Source organism: Mytilus californianus, unplaced genomic scaffold, assembly GCF_021869535.1.
Source record: "Mytilus californianus isolate M0D057914Y unplaced genomic scaffold, xbMytCali1.0.p SCAF_6, whole genome shotgun sequence".
Classification (NCBI taxonomy): Eukaryota; Metazoa; Mollusca; class Bivalvia; order Mytilida; family Mytilidae; genus Mytilus; species Mytilus californianus.
In genome coordinates, this window is record NW_026262712.1 from 71,250,613 (window position 1) to 71,270,812 (window position 20,200).

The 20,200-nt window shown below is 33.0% G+C and overlaps 1 protein-coding gene across 1 annotated transcript; it reads right to left on the reverse strand.

Moving 5' to 3' along the window:
- Positions 1–255: 255 nt before the first annotated feature.
- Positions 256–19,322, reverse strand: LOC127704614 (17-beta-hydroxysteroid dehydrogenase 14-like). The gene is made up of 9 exons (XM_052208735.1): positions 19,150–19,322; positions 17,018–17,056; positions 16,282–16,379; positions 14,822–14,888; positions 13,160–13,251; positions 8,662–8,766; positions 6,576–6,643; positions 1,843–1,939; positions 256–428 (listed from the first exon to the last, which is right to left on the reverse strand). The coding sequence occupies exons 1-9, from the start codon at positions 19,235–19,237 to the stop codon at positions 276–278; spliced, it is 807 nt and encodes a 268-aa protein (XP_052064695.1). The 5' UTR covers positions 19,238–19,322; the 3' UTR covers positions 256–275.
- Between the last annotated feature and the right edge of the window lie 878 nt (positions 19,323–20,200).

Genomic DNA, 20,200 nt, shown 5'->3' on the forward strand with positions numbered 1-20,200 from the left:
ACTAAACGGTATGGTATTTGGTAGTTTTTGTCACATTTGGCATTGGTTTACTGGCTGGTATAATACATTCAAAATACAAGGATCAAGCAACATGAAACTGTAACTACCAAATGTTAAGATATGGTGGTGAAGACGATTTGGTCATTACGAAATATACTAATACTTTCTTTGTCTATTATACAAATTATACAAATATAAGTAAAAGGCAGTTTTACCATTTCAAAATTCGTCAATAACAGTGAAAAAAGACAATGGTTGTTTTGAATTCTATTTATTTACTTTGAAACTACTCGCATATTCTTATTGGCGTAATTAAGTCCTGATCCTCCGCACACTTGTATTTCTTCTCCTGTGCAAAATGTAGCGTCAGCGGCAAGGTATAAACATGTTAATGCTACTTCCTCAGGTTCTCCCATTCGTCCTAATACCTACAATGGAAATGACATGTAATAAAGACATCGTTGCACTCATTTTGAAAATATACTTTTATATACTTTGTATTCATTATGTAAGCATGTAATCTAGTGTTCAATTATAATTGTAAATACAGTTTAGCTTTAATAAAATAATCATGTTATACTTTTATTTTTTGTATTCAAAAGGACAAATCTTTGACACAATACCCATGCAAATGTTCAATGAGGTTGTGTTTTGACGAGTTTTATTTATATTTTTTGCAGGGGGTGTGTTCCAACTGAAACAATTCCCTGTTATATACAGCATTTAATATAATATAAATATAACATAACAAACGATAAATAGTAACCAAAACTGAACTCTTTGACGTAAGGGAACAATGATTGTCCTCTTTGGCTTTCAAGTCTTCTTTTTCTAAGACCCTTTCTTCTAGTTATAAAGTAACGAAACGTCAGTCGTTCGTTAGTCATGATTATCCCATAAGAGTTGAAACCGGCTTAAGAAACGGTTTTGATTAATATATAGTGAAAATTACAATTGGTGAAGCTAAAATCATCTCATCGAAAATTTTGCTTACCCTTTCGGAGCACCTAAAATCACCCCTCCCCCCTGTTTTGGTGGGGGTAAGTGTTACTCAGTCTTTAGTTTTCTATGTTGTGTTTTGTGTACTGTTGTTTGTCTTTTGGTCGTTTTTATTTTTGCCATGGTATTGTCAGTTATTTTTCGACTTGTGAGTTTGAATATCACTTTGGTAACTTTCGCCTCTCTTTTTTGGTGTACTTATCTTACTTACCTATATATAATGTGTGGAAACTACAACATTTTTTATTTATGTCTATTCATACGGGATATACAAAAATTTGCTACCACAAAGCACGACTGATTTGTTTGTCTAAATTTCATGCGAAATTTTATGAATATTTATAGGCAACAGGAAACATATTGAATAGGACTCTGAAAATCAACGTTTATGCGATTTGCGGAGAACCATTTCAAGATTTGAAAAATGACTTTTATAATAAATTAATCATCTCATTGAACAAACGGATGTCCTGCATTAAAAGTCATTAGAACTGAGGACGGGAGATTATTTACTAAAATAATTTTTTGTGTATGTTAATTCTTAATCTATGTTGTATTTATACATATAACAAAATTATTTGATGAAGTTTATATGGAAATATTTTATTGACGATAAATATATTTGATGGAAAGAAATAATTGTCATAATTCGTTTTGATATGGTTATATTGATTGAGAAATTAATAATCAATACAATAAGCACGATTCAGCTAGAACAACATAGGTTAGGTTAAAATAAATACATTTTCTAGGCTTTTAAGTTAATTCATTTGATAAGCCGTTTCATTTTTTCTTCTTTTCTGAATTGTAGTAAAATACTCTGTAAGAAAATATAACACATACTGAGTGATTTTCGAGTTCTTGCATTCTTGCCTTGGGGTCCGGACTTTGGTTTATAACTTCAACTAGTAATGGTGTTCTTGTAGGACCAGGAGAAACTCTGTACAAATGATTAACAAAATATACTATAACGAAATTATTTGCTGTTTTTAGTAACTTTGAGATTTTTCAGCTTTAGATATTTTATGCTCCCGCTGTAGGCAACAGGGCATTAAGTGTTAACCTTGACCGTCCGCCCATCCGTCTTATCTTCCGTCCGTCCCATTTTCGTTTCCGCACCCTCAGATAAGTTTTTCTCATCCAAATTTTATTAAACTCATACATAAAGCTCAGAACCATAAACGCAGATAGAGTTGGGATTTCGATTCAGAGTCACTTACCGTTCAAGAGTTTTTAACTTTTTAACTTTGAAAATTGCAAAGCTTGAGCGGGGGCACTCGTGTCCCCAGACACATTCTTCTGTTATTATAGTTGTTTTGCTATCAAAACGCCTTTCTTTTGAGGGTTTCTTATTTATGATAATTAACCCAGCAAGGTGTATCGAAACTAATATAGTGTTGTTATTCTGGAAAGTTTAACAGACAACATATTTGTTTAATATCAAGTTAGGGATCGTTTACTTGTATATATTTGAATAAGCATCTTCTCTATGAAAATCCTCTCTTATCAATGCACTAAACAAACGTAAATAAACCTTTTATAATACGGATACTAAAGGGAGGCATACTAAATAACATCGATAAAAACTCTTACCTTGTAACTGTACAATATAATAGTCTCAGTCTCAGTGGACTGTGGAACAATGATAGACAATAATAAAATGCTCCGCAGGGCGCAGCTTGATATGACCGCAGAGGTCGAACCCTGAACAGTTGGGGCAAGTATGGACACAACATTCAAGCTTGATACAGCTTTGCATTTGGATTGTGATTAAATATTTGACACAGCATAGGTTTCTGACACAGAATGAATGTGGTCTAAGAACTTAAAAATTTTAAATTGGACATTCACCTATTATGGTCCAATATCCAAAATCTAAATACATGGTTAGATTCAGCATATCAAAGAACCCCAAGAATTCAATTTTTGATGAAATCAAACAAAGTTTAATTTTGGACCCTTTTGACCTCAATGTGGACAAAGTTGATAACGGGGCCCAAAAATCAAAAATCTAAATACATGGTTAGAATCAGCATATCAAAGAACCCCATATATTCAATTTTTGTTGAAATCATACAAAGTTTAATTTTGGACCCCGATTTGGACCAACTTGAAAACTGGGCCCATAATCAAAAATCTAAATACATGTTTAGATTCAGCATATCAAAGAACCCTAAGAATTCAATTTTTGTTAAAATCAAACTAAGTTTAATTTTGGACCCTTTGGACCTTAATGTAGACCAATTTGAAAACGGAACCAAAAATTAAGAATCTAAATACATGGTTAGATTCGGCATATCAAAGAACCCCAATAATTCAATTTTTGATGAAATCAAACAAAGTTTAATTTTGGACCCTTTGGACCTCAATGTGGACCAATTTAAAAACGGGGCCCAAAATCCAAAAACTAAATACACGGTTAGATTCAGCATATTAAAGAACCCCAAGAATTCAAGAATAAAACCCCATTGAAATTGGTCAAGAAATAAGCAATTTATACGATACTGTGCAATTAAATATTTCTTGCTATTGCGCAATACTGTACAATTGACAATTTCTTGCTATTGTGCAATATTGTGCTATTGGATATTTCTTGCTATTGCGCAATACTGTGCAATTGAAGATTTCTTGCTATTGGCAATACTGTGCAATTGAAGATTTCTTGCTATTGTGCAATACTGTGCAATTGAAAATTTCTTGCTATTGCACAATACTTATTATATAATAATTTACAGCTCCTGTTTGGTGTGTATCTCCTACCATATCATTATTATTTGCTTTTAAATATAAATCAGAAATCACCAACTTAAAATGGAAAATTTTAAAAGAAAAAAAAAGGAAAAAAAGAAAAAAAAGGAAAAAAAAAAATCCCCCCCCCAAAATTTTTTGAACCCCCTTATGATTCATCACCCCCAAACTCAATCCCAGCCTTCCCCTAATGGTATGGTACCTTGCAGTACAATTTCAGAGAGATCCATACACTTGAACACAAGTTATTGTCTGGAAACTAGAAAAATGCTTATTTTTGGCCCCTTTTTGGCCCCCAATTCCTAAACGTTTCGGCAATTACCCCCAAACTCAATTCCAGCTTTCCCTTTGTGATATGGAACCTTGTAGTACAATTTCAGAAAGATCCATACACTTACACACAAGTTATTGTCATGAAATTAGAAAAATGCTTGTTTTTTGCCCCTTTTTTGGGCCCTAATTCCTAAAATTTGGAGGCAATTACCCCCAAAATCAATCCCAGCATTCCTTTTGTGATATGGAACCTTGTGGTACAATGTCAGAGAGATCCATACACTAACACACAAGTTATGTCTGGAAGTTACAAAAATGCTTATTTTTGGCCCCTTTTTGGCCCCCAATTCCTTTACTGTTGGTACCATAACCCCCAAAATCAATCCCAACCTTCCTTTTGTGGTATTGAACCTTGTGGTAAAATTTCATAAAGATCCATTCACTTAAACTAAAGTTAGAGTGCGAAAACCAATGTGTCTTCGGACGACGCCGGACGACGCCAGACGACGACGACGACGACGACGACGCCAACGTCATACCAATATACGACCACAAAATTTTTTTTGCGGTCGTATAAAAATGGGATGCACATAAGCTATGCCTTATGACTGCATCTTTTAAGTACTATAATGGGTTAGTTACTTATGATCGATGTATGCATTTTTTGTAAAACTGAAATTGGTCTTCTTTTCCTGATATCTTTGTTATAATTTACACTGTGCAGGGGCCATGATACTTTTTCAAAAACAATACCAAACCATTAAGGAACTCGTTATTGAATCTTGTAACACAGTTTATGTTAAACGCGGTATATTTAACTTCTTCTAGAGCGTTGAACATTATTTGCCTCAAATAATCTAAGTACCTTTGAGAGTCAGTCCATTATCACTGGCAAACTGTGTATACAACCATTTAATTTAATTTTTTCAAACAGACATTTTCACATTCAATAAAATGTTTTTGCCATAAGTTTGAAATTTGGGATTAAAGCCACTACGAACAGTTTGCAAAATATTTTTTTGTATTAATCAAAAATATATCGTCATACTAAAATAAAAATTGAGAATGGAAATGGGGAATGTGTCAAAGAGACAACAACCCGACCATAGAGCAGACAACAGCCGGTATTTGTTTCTGATGTGACGAACTGTGTCCAGTCCTCTGATTGCAGATTTGTTTCTTATTTTCTTAATATAGACCCCAATGGTGACTGGGGTATAGAAATAAGGTCATTATTGGTCTGCTTCCTTCCGGCAGAAAAAAAAACCCTTGACAAAGAGGGATGTCCGTTTGTCAGTGCGGGATAAATACACATACACTTCCATTTAGAATTTAAATCCGATGCATTGTGTAGCGAGAGTGCAACGCTCTCTGCGCGTTAAGAATACTTGCAAAAAATCTTCAAGGGGTCCGTAGGCTACATTTCTGTCACTATCCAATATAGTCTCATATTCCAGTGGCAGTCCAAATTTCCCGCCCTCCATTCAGGACGACCACTATTGTTTCATAATACTGATATCATGTCCTTTTACGGAATAATAGCTGGATAAATATTTGATTCCAAATTATCTAAACAATCGCAAAAAATCAAAATCTACCTAATATAAAAATCTGAGACATTGTTTTGTGGCATTGTCACCTTTTTCAATTTTCTTTTAAACATGGTCATTTGGAAACATGAAGGTAATAATGGTTTTACTTAGTCTTTTATGAATACTTCTGGGCTATCTTTACATAAATATGATACTTCACCTGTCTTGATATCTTTTAATAACAGTACGGTACCAATTGTAATGCTCCAGATGCACAATTTGACAACTAAAGTTTATTCAGTGATGCTCGAGGCCAAAATATTTGAAAGTCCGAAACCTATAATAATACAAACGTTGAATAGCTGACAAAACTAAAAAGGACCAAAAGTAAAGCCAAACCCAGACAAACCCAGACAAAGAATCTGAGGGAGATACATTCTTTAATCTAAAATGATTTTGAAACTTTATAACTGATAGTTTTAAAAGAAAAATATCTTTATTTTCATGCCAGTACTGAAGTGGCTACTGGGCTGGTGATATCCCCGGGGACTATCAGTCCACCAGCAAAGGTATTTTCTGCTTCTGCCAGATGATGGCCACAATCAACAAACTAATTATCCTGTCATGGCAGTAATAACATTAACGGTACTAACTTTATTGCACCAAGTGTATCTTCAGTGATAAAAATGACAAAGTTAGAGCTATCTAAATACAACACTCCAATGTTACTGAATTGAACTGTTTTGCTACCTTTAATGTGATAAAAGGTCAATTAAAGGCATACAAATAAATAATCTTAAATAGCAATAAGGTAAGGTATATTGTTGATGATTGAATGATGACACTGACCGAGTAAGATATAAATTCGCAAACGAGTAATGAAAGTTAGTGATCATAAGTTTGTAATTTCATCGTTCATAGGCCTAGCGTCCAGTAACAGACGAATCATCACATTTCTGTTTTAATGGAAAACGTAACAACTGTAAAACAAAAATAAGTCGAAGCTTGTATGAAATAACTCACGCGTTTACTCGTACGTTGTATATAGCTTCATCTATAGCAAGTGCTCTTGTCATTGCACTTACTGCACCCTAAAAGAGAAATATTGAAATTTGTACGATGGCATGTATCATATTATGTGATAAAAAAAATTAACATGTGATATATTTCGAACCTATGCTTTATGAATGGTGTGAATGAACTGCACAAAGGACTTAATATCGTGTAAGTAGACACCTGAGCTGTGTATGATTTACCACATTGCCCAAACTTTAATTGACAATTGTTTACATGATCGTATATCTTATGATGTATATTATAATAATTAATGTTGTTCTTACATAGTTAAAACTGTCTGAAGGTTTGTGAGTTAAAGATCAATAAACAGTGTAAAAATCCTTAATTTCTAATTTAACAAGTTCCAAAATGTATACTAAAATTTTATGTTTAGAATTCAATATCTTATTATAAAAAAATTACCAATGCATCACTTGTAATTCCTATAACACTATAATACAATACAATTAAAATTATGACCAACCAAAAAAAAAATAATCAAAACTTGCAAAACTTTATCAACTGCGTAGTAATCATAGTCGTGACTTCGTGAATCGTGAAAAGGGTTTGTACACGCGTAAACTTTTTGAATGCAATGATGCTTACCAATGAAATAAATAAGACTACATACAGCATTGCAACTGGCAATTTGCTAAGTCGTAAAAATATACAGCCTGACACTAACCAGATTCGGTACAAGTGGACATGCATGTAGGTGTCTGGTATTAATTATGCATATGTTTTATCTTTTGCGTGTATATATTTCTACGTAGTATGTTCTACTGGCTTATGCACAGTTCCCTGACTGTTTAATTCAGGTAAACCTTAGTTGTAAGAAATGTAATATCAGTTTCTTTTGTTTTTTTTTTAGTTAAATAATTATACGTTTTCTAAAACTTTCTACTTTTATTTAGTCAATCACTCAATGTATTCTTTATATAATAGAGCTGGAAGTTCGACAAGTTTCATTCAACTATCAGGTATCAAGTATTTGCGATATAATTCCATTCAAGCCATGCAGTGGTTTAATACTTGCATTATTCAAAGGTAAGTCCTGTAAGTAAGTTTGATAAAAGACAGGCAAAAGATATCAAAGGGATATTCAAACTCAACTCGAAAACACACTGACAATGTCATGGCAAAAAAGAAAAAGACGAAAAGACAAATATAAAATTGAGAATTGAAATGGGGAATGTGTCAAAGAGACTACAACCCAACCAAAGAGCAGAAAACAGCCCAAGGCCACCAATGGGTCTTCAACACAGCGAGAAAATCCCGCACCCGGTGGCGGGCTTCAGATGGCCCTTAAACACAATTGTGTACTAGTTCAATGAAAATGGACGTCACACAAAACTCCGAAACATATAAATGAACTAAAATTAAAAAAACCTAAAAGACTTAACAAAGGCCAGAGGCTCCTGACTAGGGACAGGCGCAAAAATGCGGCGGGGTTAAACATGTTTTGTGAGATCTCAACCCTCCACCTATACCTCTAGCCAATGTAGAAAAAACAAACACACAGCAATACGCACAGTAAAACTCAGTTTAAAATTCCGATGTCAGAATAGGTAGCAGAAGCAACTAAGCAAAATGACAATGATACATAAATTAACAAAGGACCACTAAACAGTGCACAAAACACATCAAAGAAAACTATAAAGAATGAGCCACACGAACCCCACCAACACCTGGAGCTGATCTATGTAAACATATAATTACTCTACCACTACGGTTGTGTCTCCCAAGGAAGTGACTTCAGGCAATCTTGCAGGGAATATTTAGGATGTTGTGGATGTTATATTCCCAAGCGTTTTATTGCTTTCTAAGTTTGTGTTCTAGAATGTACCTCACTACCTGGTGCAGTTTGTTATAAACACACGAGTAGTTTGTCTTTCAATCGGCTTCGTACAAAAATATTTGATCTACTTGTAATTTGTTTCTTTGTTTTTGTTTTTGATTCATAATTGTTTTGTGATCTTTTTTTCAACCATACGTAATATTTAAACATAGTTCCATTTATATCACATTGAGATATAAATGATATAGCCTTTACCTTTGTAGCTGCATATGTAATGCCAAATTTCTCAGAATGTTGCCCGGACATACTGGCCATGTTTATTATATTTCCTTCAGTTTTTCTCAGATACGGAAGCGCATACTTGAATAGATAAGATGAATATGATATAATATGAAAAATGAATAAAATGTAAATAAGGACAATACTCGTTATTTACCTAACAAATTATTATCAACAAATAGATTATATAAACGAAGCCAAATTATACAGACACATTCTTTTGAGACGTACAAATGAGAACATTTACTTTATCATGATCGCTGATGATACATGTACCTTTATCAGGTATGTATGGCAAGCCGTTTTACTATTTTTTCAAGATATCTAATAAACTTTATATCTCATATAGTTTATAAGATATCTTATATAGTTTATAAAATATCTTATTATTTATTAGATATCTTTATATAGTTTATAAGATATCTCATATAACTTATAAGATATCTCATATGATTTTCTTTATAAGATATCTTATTAATCATATGAGATATATTATTAACTATATGAGATATCGTATAAACTATCTAAGATATCTTATAAAATATATGACATATCTTAAATAGTAATAAGATATATAAAAATATTTATAAGATATCTTATATTAAAAAAAATATCTATAAGATATCTTATTAATCATATAAGATATCTTATAAAGTTTATAAGATATCTTGTAAAGTATATAAGATATCTTATAAAGTTCATAAGATATCTTATAAAAACTAGATTATATAAGATATCTTATATATCATATGAGATATCTTGAATTTGGAATAAATAGTAAAACGGCTTACCTATGGCATCAAAATATGAAACTGAAGCGTAAACACACCATTGTAGATTCCCTTCAATGAAATTGCGTGATGTGAAATTCTTTACCCGGCCGATGAATATGCCAGTTGTTTTCAATTCGTTTAATGTGTTTTCGCTTTTGAATTTGCCATTTGACAAAGGACTTTCTGTTTGGTATTTTCCTTGGCATTCGGTATTATTATTATTTTACTTTGTAGTTACATCCAGACATATATTATACATGTATATCAGGAGCCTGTTGTTCAGTTGTTGTCATTTGTTGGTGTCGGTCATAAGTGTTTCTCGTTTCTCGTTTTTATATAGATTAGACCGTTGGTTTTCCTGTTTGAATTGTTTTACACTAGTCTTTTTGGGGCCCTTTATAGCTTGCTGTTCCATGTGAGCCAAGGCTCCGTGTTGAAGGCCGTACTTTGACCTATAATTGTTTACTTTTTACACATTGCGACTTGGATGGAAAGTTGTCTCATTGACACTCATACCACATCTTCTTATTTATATATACCTATGGTGATTCAAAACATTTGGATTGTAGCTTGTTAAAAATGCTTCAATAGAACTTAATCTTCTTTTTTCTGATAGAAAATTATTGTTCAGAAGCTTAAAGACCAAACAGCCTATTGTTGATGCGCATCAACTAACGCAACTTGGTAGTGACATAAAAGCTCTACGACGTTGTTTCTAGCCATGAAAAAAAAAACGTCAAATTATAACGTCCTATATCGCGTTTTCCAACATTATACGCTTAAAACTACGTCTTCCAAGAAAAGTGGAATTAAGCGTCGCACTGATACCTAGTGGAAATTAACACAAATGGACACAAAAGATACTACACTATCTGTAACCTCCGTTCTTATAAAAATGAAAATAAACATATAAATTTGGAACTCGGCTTTTTGCATATGCGCCGATCTGCATTTCATTTTTTTTCTTTCACTTGCGCCGATTTTGTCTTTCATTTGCGTCGATTGTGTACAGGTAATTTTTTTATTTATCATATAAACCTCTTCCGTTAGACAGTTATACATATGTTATGAATTGTCAATTATAACATGTATATAACTGTTGTCCCCTGCTCACAAAGGGGAGATGGGAGTAGAATTTCGAGCAGGATAAGTCAATTTAAAAGATATTTGTGCACTCTGTTTACATTCACTAAAATCACGGAGTAAAATTCTATTTACAGCATTTCAAAGCATCACAATAAAATCCATAAAAATGTAATACTAGTACAATGAATTATTATCTTGCCGATAATTTATATGCCACACATCTGATATATTCCTTTCTTGTCATTTTATCTTTTCTATACTTGTTGTACTTGCCAATAACAAAGTCCATCTTTCCTTTCTCGTGTCAAAACGAAATTCTCGAACGATATGACCAAAATTATCTTAAACATAAGGAAACACTATTTATATCCATATATTACCATGCAATATACATTCTAGGTTTACTACATGTACATGTATTTACTCGTATAGCAAATAAAGTATCGGGGAAAGTGATAAAAAAAAAAAAAGGCGCTAATGAAAGAATCAAATCGGCGCAAATTAAAGATCGAAATTTTTTTTAAATCGGCTCAAATCTCGTACGCCCGTGTAACTTTACACTGCTAAAGATATATGACTTACGCTTAGAATTTCAACTTAATATGTGATTTTCAAAACTGAGTTTTCAGAAGGTTAGGCCGATAAACAATACTTTCTAGAAGTTTCGATATGCTGGCAACGTATGCATGTTGAGATTAACTTATTTCTTTAAGATTCTCGTAAAATAATGGTGATCTTGCAATGAAATTAAATATTATCTATACTGCTTAATTGACAAAATCTTATAGTAAAAATAAAAATGATAAAGGTTCATTGTCTTTTGTCATTTGTTTCATTTCAAATTGTCTCAAGGAGAAATGATAAAGATTTCGCCCGATCTCACAGAAGCTTAAGGCAAAAAATATAAGAAATTAATATACTCAGTGAATGTGAATTAAAATAAAAATTTACGATTTTTAAAACTAAACTTGTTGTAAATTTAACTTATGACAAAAACAATTGCTTCAAGAGTAAGATCCAACATAACATTTCTCACTTTCAAAAAGCTACAATGACCGGTAAAAATTGAAAACAAAGTTCGATTTGCAATGCCGGTAATCTATACATACAACCTTGTCTTTGTTTTAATTTCCAAAATGAGCTATTTAGATTCATAATATTTCATCCAGTTTTGAGAAATACTTTACAGTTGTCAACAGAAAATTATTTCTTAGATTCTAAATAAATTTTTGAATTAAAAACTTATTTGTATTTTATATTTACTGTCTCATTTATTCAAAACACGTGAGGTAGTAATAACGGGGATCGTATTTTATGATAAATGGATGTATAACGTTTTAGAATCAAAAACTTTAATTCATATATTATACCTATAATTTTAATTTTCTTATATTCTTAATATTCAGAAATAATGAATCCACAATCTAGATGGAATAATTGGTATACGCTCGTCTTAGTCGGGACACATAATGGTATAAAGAAGTCCGCTTGTCTGTCAACAGAAGCGAAAGAGTGCACTAGGGCAAAGTTCTGAAATTGACGCGACAAAAAAACCCACACATCTAGTCTAATATAGTCAAATAGTCTGTAAGTTAGCCAGTGTCATCTTTCATTTCTCTTTTTATTTTCAATGATTTTGCTAATGAGAGGGAGAGGACAAAAACAGGCTTTCCCTTCTAAAGCGTCGTAAAAGGTTATTTCGAACAATTTTTCATTCCGACGGATGGTGTTTCTGAAGGTTAATTTTGTGCGGCAACAACATCATGAGATCTGATACTGATACATACATGTGATCTCTTGTATTACCGTATAATTAAGTAGGTGAATATAGTTGTTATTCTTGATTCTTGAAAACTTAAATGTGGGTTTCAAACGTCCAATTCGCAATTTTTTTCAAACAGTACGCCAGCAAGGAAAACTTGTACTATGACGTCAGATTCAATGTTCTGAAGAAAGACAACTCTTTTCCTTAAAACGAACGAGAAAAAAAACATGAAAATTAATCATAACTTTTTTGAAAGGTCGGTGACATATACATTTTTTTGCTTTATTTTGAAGAGTACACATGTCACTTTCCTTCTTGAAATTTTTATGAAAAAATCACTGGTAGATATTTTTTAATACTTGAAACGTTTTTCATTCTTGCGTTTTATTTTTTGGCGGGAATGAAATAAATCATATTTTTAAAGATCAAAACAATAAGAGTCTTAAACTCTTGAACCTGTTTTTGATAGACACAAATCTGCTGTTTAACATGAAACAAGAATTATGCTTGTAGGTTTGATATAATGGGATTTTTTGAGAGTTTAAATAACAAGCAAATATCATGTTAATATTCGGGAAAACACGAAACTGAAGTTGCTATAGTGACAAAACTAAGTCGGTGACCCCCAATTTTTTTTATCATATTTGTTTCTCAAATCATGAAATACCTTCACACAAAATTTTAAGGAAAAATCACAGGTAGAACTGAATACGCTGTTTGGTCTTTAAGTGGCCTAATAGGGTTGTCTAAATTGAGTATATGGGAATATTCGTTAAAGTAATAAATATATATATATGTTATCGAAATTAATAAAAATATCCATGTCTTCCGTGATTGTATCTCTGTTTACCTTTGAAGCTCGAAAGTAACCAAGTACATTTAAATCTAACAGCTTTCTGAAATCATCAGACGTAAAATCGTCTATTGCCTGGAATACTGGATCTACAATTGAATAATGATACTTGATTATTTTTGTTTTTCTATTGACTGAAATTAATTTTCTTTCGTTATTTATTTGTACATATTTGATTTTACGACATATGATGGAGATAGGCAAAGCTGGAGGTTGGCTTAGGACCATGTGATCAGTTTCACAAAAAATCTTGACTAAAATTGATCGTACGTATACTGAATCGTTCATGACTTACGATCATTTTTTGTGACACTGATCGCTGGCTCACTGCTCAATAGTAGACTGAAGCAAAGATAATGTCTGGCCAGAATCTTAGGCTATGAAATCCATAACTCCTGTTTTTTTCTGCTTATACTGATATGATACTGAAGCCAAATGTACTTAACCCTTACCATGCTGAGCCCGTCATTTGACGGGATGACCCAGACCACCGTTATTTGGCTCTAATGACTCTCCATACTTTTAGAGGTCAACTTTATGATACTTATTTCGAAATGGATGCATGTTCCCTCAACCTGAGGCTATCTATTGTCATGTTTCTCATGTTTAAGTAGCATTTTGAGCTCAAATACGAACTTGGAAAATTGAAATTGGATAAAACTGGTTTTTCTGGAGGAGTGGGCTTCCCTTCTGTGTCTTACACAGGAAGTTCAGAGGCCTAAAACTTTCAAAAATAGTGTAAACCCGCAGACATATATCTACTGATCATAATTATTTTTGAAATACGCAGAGGAAACGACTACTTCCGGTTTCAGGTCCAGTTGAAGTCCAAAATCGGAAAAAATCGTGAAATTCCGTATTTTTTGTCCAAATGACCTTCTTTAGACTGGTGTTCCCAGATCAGTTTCACCCCAACCTAAGAACTGTTGGGGTTAATGTGTTTACTGGGGTCCACTGTACATGCAGACTACAGATGGATACCTATATCAGCATCCCTCGGTCTTTGGGGTCAAGTAATAGGACGAAAAATCGTCAAAAATGACGCTTTTTGCACCTGATGACCAACTTTGGGGCAAATTCCCGTCCACCCACATCCACAACCACCCCGCCCTGTGATCCCCTACCTTAGATTTAAAGAAATCAATATGCTTCAGCAGCAGGGTAAAGCTCATTTGCATATAATTTGCATATTTTTGCAAATAAACGAAAATTAGACTTTTTCTGAAAACAATTCAGCATGGTAAGTGTTAAGAACAACATGTAAAAATGTTTTGCATCTTCCTTCTCATGTTATCCTACTAATAATAAGTACGTAAATATGTCAAATTGAAATGACAAAATGTCTTGATTTTTAAATTGGATATATATATAAGTGTGCTAATCAACTATCATTTCTGCTTGAAATCAAAATAATGATTGCAAATAGTATGGTGTAAAGATTTTACGAAATATGAATATAGAAATTTTCCAAGCAATTGCCTTTTTGCCTTGATGTTGAACAGCTATTCGAGTACTAGTATATCACATTAATCCGTTTTAGCTTTATATATATAACACATTGTATTCAATATCAAAAGCATAATAAAATTCGGGTAAAATAAATTAAAAAGCTGAAATTGAAAAGTGCAGTGGTACCGGTAAATATAATAGATTACTTACGAGCGCCTGCATTATTTATCAGACAATCTATCTTGCCGTATCTTTTCACTGTTTGTTCTACAAGATTCTGTAAAAGTTAAATGTTGTATATGTCATGTTTACCACTCATGTTTGTACAGGAAGTTATTAGATCAATACTCAGATTGTTTTCATTAAAGTATGGAGAAACTGTGTTAAAATGAGTCCTGAAATCCATCTACACTTTAATGCATGATACAAGACTGAGAACACTCACTCGCGATTTCGTGGTAACACTGAAAACAAAAACTAAATAAACGGACGAGAGTCGTACATTTTGTACATTTCCCCATTAAAAGTCCAAGATCATACTACACTCTGTGTCGGTCCCGCATTAGTGACTTGTGGACTATTTTTCTTAACAGTTACAAAATTAAATTGATGTAGGAAAGATTCAAAAACACATTTCATTATTGCAACAACACAATTGTAGCCTACCTTAATGTCTTCCTCAATACACGCCAGAATACCCATATCTAGCTTTCTAAATGCCTTCAGTACTACACATGTCAGCATACACAAATCTAACTTTCTAAAAGTCTTTCGCACTACACATGCCAGCATACATAATTCTAGCACCATACACAAATCTGGCTTTCTAAATGTTTTCAGCACTACACATGTCAGCATGCACAAATCTAGCTCTCTAAACGTCTTCCGCACTACACATTTCAGAATACATAAATATAGTCAAACCTGCCAACCTCTGAAACCTTCAAAGAGGGAGATCTCCCCTTCAGCTATGACAGCTGAGTGGGAGATTTTGCGCGAACGACATTTTTAAATATATGACCTGTACACTATATACATCTACAAAATATATTGGTACGCTTGCAGACAAATTTTGCTTCAATTTTACTGTCAAATAAAGTTTCAAACACAACTGAGTAAAATGATCAGCAACATTAAATGACAAGTTGTGTTCTGCAACAAAATTAGTCAATAAGGTTTATGCCATTAAAATTTGACTGTCAAATTTATCGTTTGGTTTCTGGCAGAAAAACCCCGTCGATATTGTATTTTTTTAGCCTCCACTGCGTTATTGTGAGACTCGCACTTAGCATGCATTTAAATATCATATAAACCACCAGAAGCATCCGAAAAGTTGACTGAACATAATGTGCGAAATGAAGATTCATATAGCTCACCTTAATGCATTCCTCACTACACATGTCAGCGTACACAAATGTAGCTTACCTGAACATCTTTCTCACCACATATGTCAGCATACACAAATGTAGCTTATCTTAACATCTTCCTTACTTCACATGTCAGCGTACACAAATGTAGCTTACCTTAACATCTTCCTTACTTCACATGTCAGCGTACACAAATGTAGCTTACCTTAACGTCTATTTCAATACACAAGTCAGCGTACACAAATGTAGCTTACCTTAACATCTTTTTCAATACACATGTCAGAATACACAAATGTAGCATACCTTAACATCTTCCTCATTACACATGTCAGCGTACACAAATGCAGCTTCTCCAGGTTCGTTTTTACATAATTCTTTTTCTACAGCTAGACCTTGATTCTCTATGTAAAATATATTCTATGATATGAACTAACAATTACCTTAATAGTGAGTTTGGAAAAAGAAAAACTAAAGATTATTTGATAAAACATGCACTAATTTTGTTTATGATATAATACATTAAGCATGGATATGCTTAGGTGTCCCTTAGAAATGACCGGAAGTTAACTTATTGAAAATATTGTTGTAAAAACAGGACTACAAGACTGTATTGTGTATATGGTATTATCTTTAAATACATGCAAAAGGTGGAATGTATTTTAAAAAACTGAATTGAGAGCAAGAAAAGAATTAGGAAGGAGGGAAAGATGGATAAATTATTTGCTTAAGGCGAAGTATACGTAAATGGGCCGTATCTCTGATTTTCGATAAGCGTCACTGTATTGTTTTATTATATAAGCTGTCTTACATGTAGATGTCATCAATGTTGTCATCTTTAAAAAATTGAGAAAATTTCTGACTGCAAATAGGACAATATAAAACTAAATAAACAAATCTGTAAAATAATTGAGTGTAGCGCACAAAAAAAGACACACATACAGCAACGAATTGAAAAACGGTGTTGTTACCGTTTTATCGATATATATATATATATATATATATATAAAGAAAACTTTAATGTAAAATATTGGTAACTTACCATTGTTAGAGCAAAAAACAACTTTAGCACCATTACGCACTACAATACAAAAAAAATCAATCGTAAAATATCACGAATATGAATCCCCAAAATTCATCAGATGTTTAAATATATTTTTAACGAATTTCTCCTTGTAAGACCACGTAATGGACAAACTATCATAAATAATTACGCCAGTTTTAACAGTACCTAATTTGCCTGCATACATGCTGCATTTCTAATCTATCTATGAGGGTCCTGTCGAATAATAAGCTTGTTTCTCTGTACGTACGTCCGTTCGTGTGTGCTTGCATTCGTCTGTCAAAGATAGTTTCTACTTTTTAAGTTTAAAGTCCTTTGGAGTTTAGTGATATTACTTTTGAAATATATCACCACTACCAGAATGTATGTCGCGTACAAGGAAGACAACTGTACAATGAAATTCAAGGTTAAAAATTAAGTTCAAGTTAGCCATCCTCGTGTTTCAGGGATGAAACTTGGCATGATTATTCACCACTTCTATGAGGTGTGTTGGGTCAATGGAAGAAAAATTTCAATTGGTTATGAAGGTAAAAAAAAATAATTAATGAACATAGACACATCGTACATGTACGTGGAATAACCCTTATTGTATCATACATTACTTAGTAAATATATGCTGAGGACCCGCTGTGAAGACTCAAATCCCTTTCATCTAGTTCATTTTAAACAGTGTTTTAATTGTACTATCAAATTCCTTCAGTTTAAATTGTTGTTTAATTTGTTGACTGAAAAAAAATCATGTATATTCAAGACTATCAAAACTTAATTTATGTAATTTCATGGGTCGCATGTTCTAAATTAATTTTGTTTCGCTTTTTGCAATAACACTTTGAAATTCTCGTATTGTTGCCTGCTGAGAGGATTGATTTCTACCATCGTCGACCAAACTTTGGAGTTTAGTGTGACGTCCATTTTCATTGAACTAGTACACATTTTTGTTTAGCGGCCAGCTGAAGTCCGCCTCCGGGTGCAGGATTTTCTTGCTGTGTTGAAGACCGTTTGGTCGGGTTGTTGTCTCTTTGACGCATTCCCCGTTTCCATTCTCAATTTTATTTTGTTTTCCATTGGCAATTAAATATTCCACTCTTCATCGGTCTTCTATACTATGTGACGGGATTGCTTCCCTGAAATAGTAGATACTTAGTCAGCCGTAAACGGTTGAGCTAGGAAAGTACTTATTAGCTAAATCAGTTAGAGCGCTGCCTTGTAACTCAGAGGTCTCGGGTTTCGATTCCCGGAGGAGACCATGTGGTTTTGTAATGAAAATCATGCTCTCTGGTTACATTAACTGTTAAATGTCTTATCTGAATATGTATCAAATATTTTTATCTGAACACCAATGATTATTTCGATAATTGTTTCAACGTTCCTAAATTCAGGATTTTCTTACCCCCTCCTTTTTGCCACCCATTGTTCTAATAATAATATGTCGAGAATATAAAAGATGTTAAAGCCTATGCAATAAACGTATTTTCACTTTTGGTATTTAGCTATATTTTGCCTCCGAATGACCTTAGATCTACTCTGAATCACCTTTTGACGTCAGGCAACAATCACTTTTTAATTGTGACGTCAAATGTTTTGAATTATGATGTCAAAGTTTACGGGAACCTGTGTGATTTTACGTAATGGCGGACAAATTTGCATACAAGTGTAAATACGTCTATTACATGCAAAGTTTTTTTCCAAACCAACCAATCATTAAAAGGTATATATAAACTATTTAACCAAAGATTTACTAGCAGTAAGCGTTCATAATTCATTATAATGCATACAACGTTTTGCCAAACCAACCAATCATTAAAAGGTATGTAAACTGTTTAACCAAAGATTTACTAGCAGTAAGCGTTCATAATACACCTTATCGCTATTTGTCCGTCACAAACGTTCCCGTAAAATTTTGACGTCATAATAGAAAATATCTGACGCCACAAAGGAAAAGTGATTGTTGTATGACGTCAAAAGTTCAAGCGGGACAGATTCTCGGGTCAAGCGGGACAGCTTTCCAAATAGCGATAAGGTGTATTCATTATACTACGGGAACAATTCAACCTTTGTGTCAAAACTTAAAAACAAAAATAATGATTTTAAAAATAAAAATGGTAATTTACCAAACACTTGTAAACATCCCTTTCCAATGCCACTGGAACCACCGGTAATTATTGTAACTTTGTCTTTATAACGTAACCCTTCTGCCATGTTCGATGTTTAGGTGTAATATTATATCCTGGTTCCCGGTGTCGTATTAAGATAGGCACTGGCTACGGTTACATGGAAATGTAACAATAATAATAAAATTATCATTACATTGGAGACTAATTGCCGGAATACAAGGTTGGGTAAGGATCCGATTAATTATGTAACAATAATATTTGAGTCTACGGTTACATTGCGTTATCGTTACATATTAATTATGCACTTCAATGTAAGCTAGATTTATTAAACTTAAACCTTATAGTTTTGATGCTGAATTGTTTTCGCCAATAAGAACGAAGTTACGATCACATAATATCTGGACTCAGAAAATTAAAGCACTGATTCCACCAGTTTCAACATGTCGGCAAATGTTAACATTACTGAATTGCCTTCACAATATAACATAAACATGATGATGGGGTCATCGCAAGATTAAAAAATATTTTTTCATATTAATCATGACAGACATTGAAAGTTTCTTTAAACTTCAAAAAGGGATAGTGCAAAATGTAATTGTGGAGTATGCAATACAGACGTGCACATTGCTGCATCACTTGTTTGTGATGGCTGCTTTATAGTGGTTTCACTAAAATGCGTGGGACTAAATCATGCTTCGATAAACAACATACGGGATTTGTAGAATTGACATTGTAAATTAAAAAATTAAAAATTGTATGCAATATTGCAAAATTCAAATAAAAGCTTTCAAGTTTTATTTTGCATTGATGTAACAATAACGCAATGTAACCGTAGACTCAATTATTATTGTTACACTCGTAATTAATCGGTTCCTTACCCAACACTGCATTCCGGCAATTAGTCTCCAATGTAACAATAATTATTCTAATCTACTGAAATGTCCACTTAGAGGTCATCTTTTAAAAAATGCCGGAGCAAATAAAATATGTTAGGGATCGACCATTTAACTCCAAAAAAGGAGGAGGTGTTATGTTCTTTTTCCTAATA

What these genes read in the sequence shown, in the direction of transcription:
- LOC127704614 (XM_052208735.1), bottom strand. Translation starts at nt 19,237, where the DNA reads ATGGCAGAAGGGTTACGTTATAAAGACAAAGTTACAATAATTACCGGT. An exon ending in GATAAATAATGCAGGCGCTC is followed by an intron (nt 13,252 to 14,821) that starts GTAAGTAATCTA and finishes ATTCAATTGTAG; the next exon opens with ATCCAGTATTCCAGGCAATA. An exon ending in GTTACTTTCGAGCTTCAAAG is followed by an intron (nt 8,767 to 13,159) that starts GTAAACAGAGAT and finishes TATCTATTCAAG; the next exon opens with TATGCGCTTCCGTATCTGAG.